Here is a 12,067-nt window from a genome sequence, read left to right on the forward strand (position 1 = left end):
TGGTTGAGAGTCCGCCTGCCGATGCAGGGGACACGGGTTCGTGCCCCTGTCCGGGAAGATCCCACATGCCGCGGAGCGGCTGGGCCCGTGAGCCATGGCCGCTGAGCCTGCGCGTCCGGAGCCTGTGCTTCGCAACGGCAGAGGCCACAACAGTGAGAGGCCCGCGTACCGCAAAAAATGTATATATATAAATAAAAAAATTAAAATAAAGAGAGAGGGCCTTGCAAAGAGTATCGAGACAACTTTTTTTAAAAAGCCCATCCAGAGCAAGACTACTTCATTATAGTTTATAATTATCAAAGCATTTCACATAACTGGTTACAAGCCATTCTCAAGAGATTATGAAATTGGCGGTAGAGAAAAGTAAAATACTTTGTCCTACAACAGACAGCCAGTCAGTAAAAGATCCTCTGCTAGTGTAGTTCACGTCTCACTATCTTTAATTACCTATATCACCCAATCCATTACCTTTACAAGAAGAACAGAATGTAATTCAAAAGCAGAGTCGAGGAGAGCTCAAATATAATTTGGGACAGAGAGCCTTCGGAATTCTGAGGTGAAAGAGACTTCGACAAATAATTCAGTCTCTCCCCTCATCTTTAGGCAGAAACTTTTTAGACAAAGAACAATACATATTGCTTTCAATCACTCTTACAAAGTGATTCTAAAATCTCTTTTGGAGATTGATTCTATTCTTTTGGTCATTTATAGGAAAGTCTATTCTTACTGTACAAGTTACTGGAAGAGCAAACACTGCATAACTTTAACCAGATAAAGGCTTCTCCAAGTTGGAAAGCTCTAGGGTTTTTTCCTTTACCTTTCCTGAAAATAATTTACATTCCAATCTTCATCATCTTTGTAGCTTTTCCATCTGAACTCACAAGTTTTCCCAAGTACCACATTAACTGTATAGCCTGAACCAGAGACACGAATTGACCACAGCTGAACATAATGAGATCCTTAATCACATAAAGCTTGCCTGCTACAGTTTATTCACGTGTACATAGTTCCTGTCTAACGAGAGCTACAGCCTACTTATCTAGCATTTGTCTATACAGTGGCATGAACTTAACCTGGGAGAAGATGCTGACCTCACTAAACTCATGTAGTACTCATAACTATCCTGAACGAAAAACCTTATTTTTCACACTGCTCTAGTCATTTGTTTTGTGATTTCAAAACACACCAGACCTGGGGCTTCCCTGGTGGCGCAGTGGTTGAGAATCAGCCTGCCAATGCAGGGGACACGGGTTCAAGCCCTGGTCTGGGAAGATTCCCACATGCCGCGGAGCAACTAGGCCCGTGAGCCACAACTACTGAGCCTGCGCATCTGAAGCCTGTGCTCCGCAGCAAGAGAGGCCACAACAGTGAGAGGCCCGCGCACCGCGATGAAGAGTGGCCCCCGCTTGCCACAACTAGAGAAAGCCCTCGCACAGAAACGAAGACCCAAAACAGCCATAAATAAATAAATAAATTTAAAAAAAAAAAAAAAAACACACCAGACCTAACTATAGGTGAAGCAGTGCTGGTACAGTGTTATTAACTGGCGGTTTTACCGACTGTTGTCATAAGTAACAGCTGATGACCTGAGCATTATAAAAGCACAGCAGTCTGGGGCCATTTATTATATGGAAAAGGAACACTTCATCTCTTTTTCGCCATGGAAATATTAACCTATTCACAGTCTAAAATAAAACATATGATATTCACATAACGATTTTAAATGATGAAAAGAGTGCAATTATAAAATTATTCTATATAATTGTTCAAGAAAGCAAAAGGAAACCTTATATTTTAGAAAAATTATCTTTTAAAAATGGCTGAATTTGAAAGGTTCAGAGCTTTTGAAAGATTCAATTTTAATAATCTGGGGAACTCCCTTATGTATCTGACTATCACACTCCCCAGTGAAGCCAGATAAGTAATGCTGTTACTAAACAAGAATACCTTCCTTTTTTATGGACCAGTCATCTGAGTATGACACCAAGGTCCTTTTCTCTCAATTAGTTTGGGACCTTACTATGCTACATGCCTACTTTGCTTTTTCTCAAAGTACACCCCCTCAGTGTCCCTTGAATTGGACAAATTCACCTTTCACAAATACAGGGCAAATATGCACCATGCAGGCGATAAGAGGTGGGCCCTCCATTTAGAGCAATGAGCCTATCTCCTTCCCCTGGGAGCTTCAAGGCAGCCCCAGGTGATTTTCCACAGTAAATAATACAATGCTGGATCATTCACACCACATTATGCTGGACAACTAAAAACAACACTAAATATGGCATTAATACTGATTTTTCTCTATAATCAAAGCAAAAATCTCCATCAATTTATACCTTTGAGGTGGTCAGGTCTACTGGAAACGTCTTTTCTTACTCTTATAGTCTCCTGGGTAGACTGTGTAGGGCTTGGCTGTGAAGAAGCTTCTCCAAGATTCTCCACCAAAATTTTCATTAAAACTGTTAAGTCATCTTTACTGAGAGCAACCTAGAAAGCAACAATAGGCTGTTGTTAATACAAAGTAATAAAAAATGCAAAATATAATATCTATGTCTTAATTTATAGTCCCTCAAATTAACTAATTGTACATCTAACTAAAAAAAAAAAGCAAGTTGTGACCATGAATACCAGGATAAAAGTATTTCGTCTTGTACAGTATTAGACATTACTCCTGTGTGTAAACACGCATCTGCCTCCACTCATATCCAAGCCCGTACTTCCGGTACTCCCTTCTTCCTGCCTTAACTGCTACTATCTGTCTTGTCCTGTTCCTGGACCTGTGTCCCTCTCCCCTCTCCCTAGTTCCTCATCTCCATTCTGCTTCTCTATCTTTACATCCACTACTGGATTTTTCCTCCACATTATTTACTCTCCTCCAAACTCAATACAGGAAGAATGCTGTTCAGTTTCCAGTCTCTACCAAGAAGAAAAAAGATGCTCTCCTGCAATGCAGCTTTTTTTTTTAGATTTATTTATTTTTGGCTGCACTGGGTCTTCATTGCTGCGCACGGGGCTTCCCTAGTTGGGGTGAGCGGAGGCTACTCTTCATCGCGGTGCGTGGGCTTCTCATTGCGGTGGCTTCTCTTGTTGCAGAGCACCAGCTCCAGGCGCACAGGCTTCAGTGGTTGCGGCTCACAGGCTCTAGAGTGCAGGCTCAGTAGTTGTGGCACACGGGCTTAGTTGCTCCGCGGCATGTGGGATCTTCCCGGACCAGGGCTTGAACCCGTGTCCCCTGTATTGGCAGGCAGACTCTTAACCACTGTGCCACCAGGGAAGTCCCTAACTCAAGTTTCTTAATCTTTAAAATAGGAATAATATCATCTACCTCATGGGTGGCTGCATAACAACATGAAGCTGCGAGAACAAACAAAGATGCTACTGGCTGCTAAGATCCATTAAACCTTTTAATCCTTCCATCTCTTGTACACTTCCCCTACACATAGAGTGGTCCAAAAGGCCTTTTTCAAGTACCTAAACACAAATTCACACAGACACATTCATAGCACCTTTTCTTCTGAACATCAGAGTACCCTATGTCCCCCAAATTAGGTCCCTATCACCAAGGAAATTGCCTGATTCCCAGCCTAAATGAAACTGGGGAGATATTTTAGCAAGAGACAATGACCAGGGAGTTCTTATTTGCTCCAAGCCCTAGTCCTTAGATAACAGATGTCACTTTAACTCCCTAGGACTTCTTTGTATATTCATTCCCACCTGTGACACCAACCAAGATATCACAGCTGCCTGAAGAACAGCTAACTTCACCACCTCCTAATATTTGAAAAGGATCAAATATTAGCTCTGAGAGCTAATCTTAGCAAGGGAGAATTTAAGAGAACAGTCTCATATTCCAGAATAGAAAAGTCTCTATCAATACCCTGAACAGATGTTCTTCCTCATATATCATATATACTCATACTACAGATAGGGATCTTTCATTCCTACAACAAACTTCAATTTTAACATCTTCCCTAGTAGGACTCTGCTCCTTTGACCCTTCTTGTTTAATCTTAGAACTAACTCTGAAATAATCACAGACATCAAAAACCACTAAACTACTAAATTTTTATTTGTCTTTCACACATTCTGTTTAGCCACTCCCTCCCTTTCCCTATCCCCTACTGTTTGGCTTCAACAGTTTCACCCACAGGCGCACTAGAACTGTAAGATTCCTACACTTCCATGACCATCTTCGACCAGTATCATCTCTTCCTGTGAGCCTACATATGACCTTCTAACTACAGTATTAAAAATATTGCTGTTTACCTGGTGCTTTGTGACCACCTGGGGGGGAAGATAGGGAAGGTGGGAGGGAGACACAAGAGGGAGGAGATAGAGGGATGTATATATATGTATAGCTGATTTACTTTGTTATAAAGCAGAAACTAACACAGCATTGTAAAGCAATTATACTCCAATAAAGATGTTAAAAAAAAGTATTGCTGTTTATATGCTTACCAAATAAACATATTCACCTATTGAAAATGTCCACTTTTCTATAAAAGAGTGCTTCTATACATTAAAAATACTACTAAGGTGCTTTGAATGTGGTATCTAAATATCACTTTACCGTGTCTTATAATTTAACTGCCTTAAAACTTTAATAGAATTTTCTAAAATTACTAATAATATTAGTAATATTTTCTGTAGACTCCATAGCTTTTAACCTCAGAGTTCTTGCTTGGTTTTACCGAATATCCAATTAATGTGAAATAAAGAAAAGTGTGGGAAACTAGGATAACTTCATTTCCAGTTAACAAAGCATTCCCTTTAAATGTATTATCACTTCTGATGTCCACTTGAACTACACTGTGATCAATGATAAAAGCCTATCTAGAAATTTTCATGTATTTTATACATATACTTACCTGCATAGGTTTTAGTTTTCCTTTTATCTCCATCCCTGGAATTTTCACATACCATGATGCTGCTAAATTTCGCTGTATGGATAAAAGCATGTTGACTGGTTTTAAAATTTCAATGTCATGCTGTGGTAAGCCAGCCTGCAAAATTGTTCTGAAAGATAAATAAGAATTTATTTTACATTTCTAAAATCCACATTTTAAAATGAAGACTATCATACTGTGTAACAGTTTCCACAGAGCATTTTTCTAAACACTAAAGGCTGCTATCAGAGTTCTTTTAGAACATGTTTCTTTTCACAAATCAATCTGCATCAGAATAATTCAAGTTTATATGCAGAGCTATGTAAAACAAACCCTATGTAATGCTGATTTCAAAGAGACAAATTTCATGAAGTATGACTATTGCACTATTTACTATCTTTCACAAGGATATTTAATAGCAACTAGTCCAACGTCATACAAACAAATGTTACATCCTCCTAAAATTGGAGGACAAAGAAAGTGATACTCTACTTAGCCCTTAGGTTTATGTTATTAGTACTTCTCCAAACTCAAAGGGAAAAACTCACCAAACCTAGAAGTTAAACAAGCATATCATAACAGTCATATCTAGCCTGCCTGCCAACAAACATTTGAACCACCAAATAAGTTACTCTTGTCATTCAACAGAGCGAACACTTTCCCATTTGGATTTGATAATCCATTAGATATCTTACTGAGAATTCCTAAATGTGACAAGGTTTGGAAATGAGAAATAAATCTTAAATTTTATTACATTTTAAGAAGTCTTTGTCTCTGTACAGAAATGAAAATAGCTATGTGCAGAGAAAATAAATAAAAATAAATCTAAATTAAGTATTATTGAGTAAACTATAATTTTATAATAGGAAATTTTTATAAAGTGAAAAAAAACACGTTATAAATTTAGTAAGACAAAATGTAGATTCTATGAGATCCACCATTATAAACCACTAACCAAAAAACAACAGTCAAGGTTTCATAATTAGAAGAAATAAGGAATAAGAACCATAAATCACTAGAGTGTTATACCCCTGGCAAAGATTTTATGAAAATTCTATTTCTAGTAAGTAATTTGCCATTGGATTATATATTTGTACCTGGACAGCTTCAGCTGAGTGAGTTGGATGTTCATTTTATCAATGACTGGGGGAAGAGAATACTGTTCCACAGAAACTACACTAAATTGGTTTTCAACTTTGATTAAACCCAGATCTGCTATAACAGCATTAGGCGATACTGAAGACTGAGGAATGATAATAACTGGTGCTTTCAAATTGATATCCATCAAAAGGCGGAAGCTCTTTTCAGCCAAGTCTTTCATGCTGGAAGCAGCTCTTTCTGCAGCCTGGACTGTAGCTGTGCTCAAAGCTTCTTTGGCAGTTTGAAAATTGTTGAGGAAGTTCTGTTGGAAAATACTGGTATTTAGAGTTCCCCCAAAACAGGATTTATTTTTAAAAGGAAAAACTTTAAAAAAGAAAAACTGAATAAAAGAGGTGATATAAAAGAAACGTTATTTATGACTGTGTACATGGAGTAAAGTCTAGAAAGATACACTCTGTGATAATTAACAAGTGGAAGAAAGAATCCTTTAACTTTCACTTTATGTATTTCAGAATTATTTGTTTTTTGACAAATTTTGGTAACAATACTTTTTAAAATATCCCTTTTACTCATGAATGTTGTCATCTTAATTCAAATTTAAATAAAAAGACGAAGGAGAACTCTTTACATCTCCCAAAGTTGCTTTAATTCTGTACCTCTAGGTCATAGGAATAAAGTCTATTAGTTTTAGTCCTTAGTTTTAGAAACTAAGGTTTTGCCCGCTTATTTCTAAAGGTTATTTTCTTAACTGTACTCTAACATGAGCAAAGGTGCTGAAGTGTTTACAATCTTGCAATCATTAATAAGAGTCAAAAATTCTTTATTTAGAGTGAGATCTTTCACCTCAATTTCAACAAAAGCAGAAAGATTTTTCCCAATGGAGAAAAGAACTGGAAGCAATATTCTTCCATTAATAATGTAAATGGTTTATTTAGTTTATTAAACTAACACCCCTCCAAATAAATTACTTTGCAGAAAAATAAAACATGATGGTTTAGGTAGAAATCCATAACTTAAAAGCTTTGATTAACAGCCCTGCTAAGAGGCATAGGCAAATTAAACTCTTCAGCCCATGACACTTACATGGAAATAAATAATTAAAAGAATTTTATGGCCTTAATCATAATTATAATCAAAAGCTGTAAGCTCCAGTATTAGTCCTTCAAATGCCTGATGACCTCCTTAAAAGATTCTTTTCACTAAGTACCTTTTAAGGGTCTCTCATAAAACAAATAACAGTGAAAAGCCTAATTAAAACATCAGAAAGTACTTTCAAAATATATAACTATGGAAATGTTAAAGAATGATCATTCACAGGTTCAAAACAACGATAACAAAAATTCATTTAGTTATCCATGATGTAAAGGATTTCCTTAATTGTAATATTCTATTCAGCAATTGGGACTTTATCACACAGCCCCATTAGTAAAGATTTTGACTACCTAGGTTCAGATGTATAGGCAAAGATACTTAGGTGTCAATGAGAAATAAATATATTTAAAAAATAAACTTACCAAAAGAGACATGAAGAATTTATGAACATAAACAATTTGAATACAACCCACTTTGAGAGTAAGTTTGCCATCTACTTTAGACATATCAACATAGGCCTTTCCTTCTGTGGCGTCTGGATAAAGAGTCATTTGGAACCTAAAGACTTCATCTCCCAAAATAGAGACAGCCTAAAAGTATTAAATTAACTGGTTATTATATCAAAAGAGCTGTATCACTGTATTATATTTTTGTTTTTTTTGTTTTTTTTTTTTTTGCGTTACACGGGTCTCTCACTGTTGTGGCCTCTCCCGTCGCGGAGCACAGGCTCCGGACGCGCAGGCTCAGCAGCCATGGCTCACGGGCACAGCAGCTCCGCGGCATATGGGATCCTCCCGGACCGGGGCACGAACCCGTGTCCCCTGCATCGGCAGGCGGACTCTCAACCACTGAGCCACCAGGGAAGCCCTGTATCACTGTATTATAAATAAGTTTCCTTATTACAGAATCCTTGATGTATAAAGAAGCGTCACTTAAATTCAACCTTCAACAAATTAGTTAAAAACATTTAACTTGACAATAACTTTTTCCTATATCTATAAAAAAAGTTTTATCAATGGAGATATCAATCACTTAATTGGTTAGAAATAACTTACAAATCACCTAGTCTATATATACTGTGAAAGCAGATGATGACCATATTCATGCTTACTCCCTAACAAAATGCCTGAACAAATGATTAAAGGCAACTCAAGCCCAAAAAACAAAAATAAATTTCAATATAGAAACGTATCTTTTAATTACCTTTTTGTGAATGGAAGTCGAATCAACATTCATAACTATGATATCCTTAAGTCTGGCAAACATGTCGGTCTGCTTTGGCCTCAGAGAAATAGAGGCATCCATTCCTATGGGAAACACAACACTTTTCACCTAATCCAAGTGAACGAATTTAGTGGTTTTTAATTCAATAATATACTACCAAGATAGAGAATAGATAAAAATTACTCACTATTAGACATATTAAAGGTAACAACTTCTTTTTTTTTGGGGGGGGCCACACCAAGTGGCATGTGGGAATGTGGGATCTTAGTTCCCCGACTAGGGATACAACCCCATGCCCCTTGCACTGGAAGTGCAAAGTCTTAACCACTGGACCACCAGGGAAGTCCCAAAGGTAACTACTTCTATGTATGAGATACCTAAGAAAGATTATAATATCTTTAAGTTCTAGAAGCATCTCATACATAAACTTTGTGGAAATTTTAAAACAAAAGAAATCAAATGTCAAAGAAAATTAATCACAGATCTCCAAACACAAGTATCCTGTGCATTATTAGTAAGATCAGAATCGGTCATTTATGGTGACACCTAACATTTGTTAAACAGTTATTTTACAAACATTATATAATGAAACTATTACTCTGAAAACTAAAGAATTGGAATTATAATTAAATATAATTTGATGAATAAATACTATTCTTTCTACAGTAAACTGTATCTAAAACACAATCTTTTAACATTTCTCTCCAAAAAAATATTTGTCATTCTCATAATTTCTAAAGGAATGATTTCTAAAACCACTCCTCAGAGTGAATGAGAGAATGCCTACAGCTAAGCCCCAAGAATGAACCTAAATCATTACCATGCTATGCATAAACAGATACTCAGTAACATCTGTTGAATGGAACTGATTTTCTAACCCCTTGTTAACTGCTTATTATGTACATACCAGGCACTTTTCTTAATACATGTAAATTTGTAAACTTAATCCTCATAACGATCCCATGAATAATTACTATAACTATCTCCATTTTACAGAAGAGGGAACTCAGGCACGGAAACATTAATTAATTTGCTCAAGGTCAGCCAGTAAGTGTTAGAGCCAAAATTTGAACCTTGGCAGGCTGGCTCCAGAACCCATGGTATAATATGAACTCATCTTTATATGAGGCTGCTGATGAGTAAAGCTTACAAAATTTGTTTTAGAAACTTCTCTTCCTGATGCTATATAAGCACAAAAGACAAGGGAAACAGGATAATGACATTTTCTTTACTCAGTGAGATGTTATAATATTCATTTCTCAGTTTAAAGTTATATTATTCTGAAAATGCAAACAGAACATGAGATTAAGCCTTAGACTTATTCTGAAAAATTTTTTAAACATAAGGAATGTCTCACATCAGTCATGAATCATACCAAATTTACTTCTAACACTTCAAAGCACATCTTTGAGAAGTTTGCAAGAATCTTCAACATAAGTAAACCAAAAGACAACTCATGAGAAATCTACCATGCAACAAGCTCATTCTTCCTGAAGGTCTATGTAAAGAAACAGAAATACCTACACCAAGAAAAAGTTACTTACCATGTATTCTAATATCTGCAATATTATACTTCTGATCACAGACAAAGACATTAAATGCATTTAATTCAGCTATGACCTTTAAATCAAACACATCATCTTGAGAAGTGTTGCTGGATACTGAAAAGTAATAGAATCCTAGTGATTAGCAAAGTGCAAAGATGATATAACATAAAATAATCCCAAAATCACTAAAATAAAAGTACATTTTATGAACTATGAAGAACCAAAAAGGTCTCCATTAAGATTACATATAATTAATATTATTTTTAAATGTCAATCAGACAGCAAGTAGCATATTTCCATCCAAATTAAAAATAAAGGCAACGTTTACTAGCACCTTATAAGTATAATTTTGCTAGATGGAAACTTTACTATAATTTTTCTTGTGAGCAAAAAGGAAACCCCCTATATTAGAATTCTAAGATTCCATTAGAGCTAAATTTTGATTTGGAACTCCTTTTCATATCATATATTAGATCAAAGAAAAATATTTCATGAAAAATTGAAATAGTGATGACAGTAAAATATGTATTATTAACTATGACACATACATGTTATTAACTATAGAGACAACTTCCCTAGATTATATTATGTTTCTCCATGAAGAATCCTAAAAAAAGTTCTATAAGAGATGAACATAAAGGGCTAAAGTTAAGGAAAAACAAAAAATTATTTTATAATGTGTATTTGTGTCTGTGCACGTGTATAAAAATCACAATCAAAAGGATTCTCTTAATCTATCTTAGTCTAGGTCCTGATTGATAAATTTAAGACATAATTTCCTAGAGATTTGTCTTGACTGGAGGAAACACTTTTTCCTATAAAACTGTAAAAGTATGGGGACATCAGTCCTTAATCACCGAGATGATAAAAGGGTTTTTTTTTTCCTTTAAGATTTAAAGTAGCAAAATCAAACCACAAAAAATAGCTATTTGGCATAACTAGAAGAATTATTTCTTTGGATTACTATTTTTTGTAGTTTATTGTGAGCTTAAACATTGCTTTTTCATTTATTCAACTGTGTGCATGTGCGTGTGTATGTATGTATATGTTATGTAAGTATTTCCGTGGATATTAATGTAACAAGTACATTAAAGATGAAGAAGGTAAAACTCTTTTACTCTAGTTTAATGCAAAAATACTGCTCTGCTCCCTGGTTAAAAAAAAAAAATCTCATCCTTGTATCAGATCTAATATTACTAACAGTTTTCACTTTAAAGATGTCAGTAATATAGATATAATACAACTAGGTAATGGTCTGAAAACTAAATTACCAGATGTTAGATACTCACATCATATGACATGAAAGAAAAATAATTAAAATGATATTTGGCTTAAAAACAGGCACATGTTCACTCACGCTATACCACATCTAATATTTCACCGCACAAATTGTGGCATGTGCCCATATCTCTATGTGACTTAAATACAGTTTTGGTTAGAAACCAAAGTGAGTCTGTCTCTTCCATGAGATTGTTCCTTTTGTGTTTTGCAAAGCTGAAAACTGTTGAGCACCAGGTAGTTTTAACTGACTGACTGAAATGGGCCTTTGTTACTATGCATGATTGTGTTCATATTTTAATTACTTCCTTCCTCACTTTCACTGGAGTGAAGGTTACAGAGACATCAATGCAAAGTATATACAACTTTATTTTACATAAAAGCTAGGCAGTGAAATCAAATATAAATACGTGATAAATATTAAACACTTATTTAAAATCTCTCACTAAATTACTCTATTATACCATAGGGATAAAATCTGCTTTCTTTTGAAACCAACCTCATCTGTCAAAGCAGCTAAAACATTAAGGTGATAAACAGTTATCTTAGCTTGAAAATACATGTTATTATATGATTATTAAAGTTCAGACAGAAAGTATTAAACCATGACTCAAAAGTTAATACCAGTTTTGGCAATGATACTTCTGGACTCCCCCATCAGTGGCTTCAGCTCCGATTCCTTCTTAGAAGGTTCAGAGGATGGAAAAGCGGATGATAAAAAATCCATGAAGGACAGTAAAGCTTCCAAATGAAGAACTAAGTTTAAGGATGAAAATGAAACCTAAGATAATGAACAATTAGAGAGGCAGATTTCAGATATGGAAACATTTTTATGTCAAACCTCAACATATACAAGTAGCACAAGAGTAGTTCAACTAAGGACTTCTTTTTTGAGAAAGAACTCACTATTACTTTGTTAACCTTTACCAGACAATAAAC

The 12,067-nt window shown here is 35.4% G+C and overlaps 1 protein-coding gene across 1 annotated transcript in view; it reads right to left on the reverse strand.

Moving 5' to 3' along the window:
• The window catches only part of VPS13C (vacuolar protein sorting 13 homolog C), a 172,940-nt gene that overhangs the window by 60,725 nt on the left and 100,148 nt on the right, over nt 1-12,067 (reverse strand). The window contains exons 40-46 of the mRNA XM_082842024.1: nt 11,753-11,909; nt 9,848-9,964; nt 8,283-8,386; nt 7,502-7,669; nt 5,984-6,288; nt 4,869-5,016; nt 2,337-2,487 (exon numbers count right to left, since the gene is read on the reverse strand). Of these exons, the coding sequence (XP_082698150.1) occupies nt 2,337-2,487; nt 4,869-5,016; nt 5,984-6,288; nt 7,502-7,669; nt 8,283-8,386; nt 9,848-9,964; nt 11,753-11,909 (1,150 nt within the window). The remainder of the gene's footprint in view (nt 1-2,336; nt 2,488-4,868; nt 5,017-5,983; nt 6,289-7,501; nt 7,670-8,282; nt 8,387-9,847; nt 9,965-11,752; nt 11,910-12,067) is intronic.

This window comes from Leucopleurus acutus (genome assembly GCF_964270905.1).
Source record: "Leucopleurus acutus genome assembly, chromosome: 1".
Taxonomy (NCBI): Eukaryota; Metazoa; Chordata; class Mammalia; order Artiodactyla; family Delphinidae; genus Leucopleurus; species Leucopleurus acutus.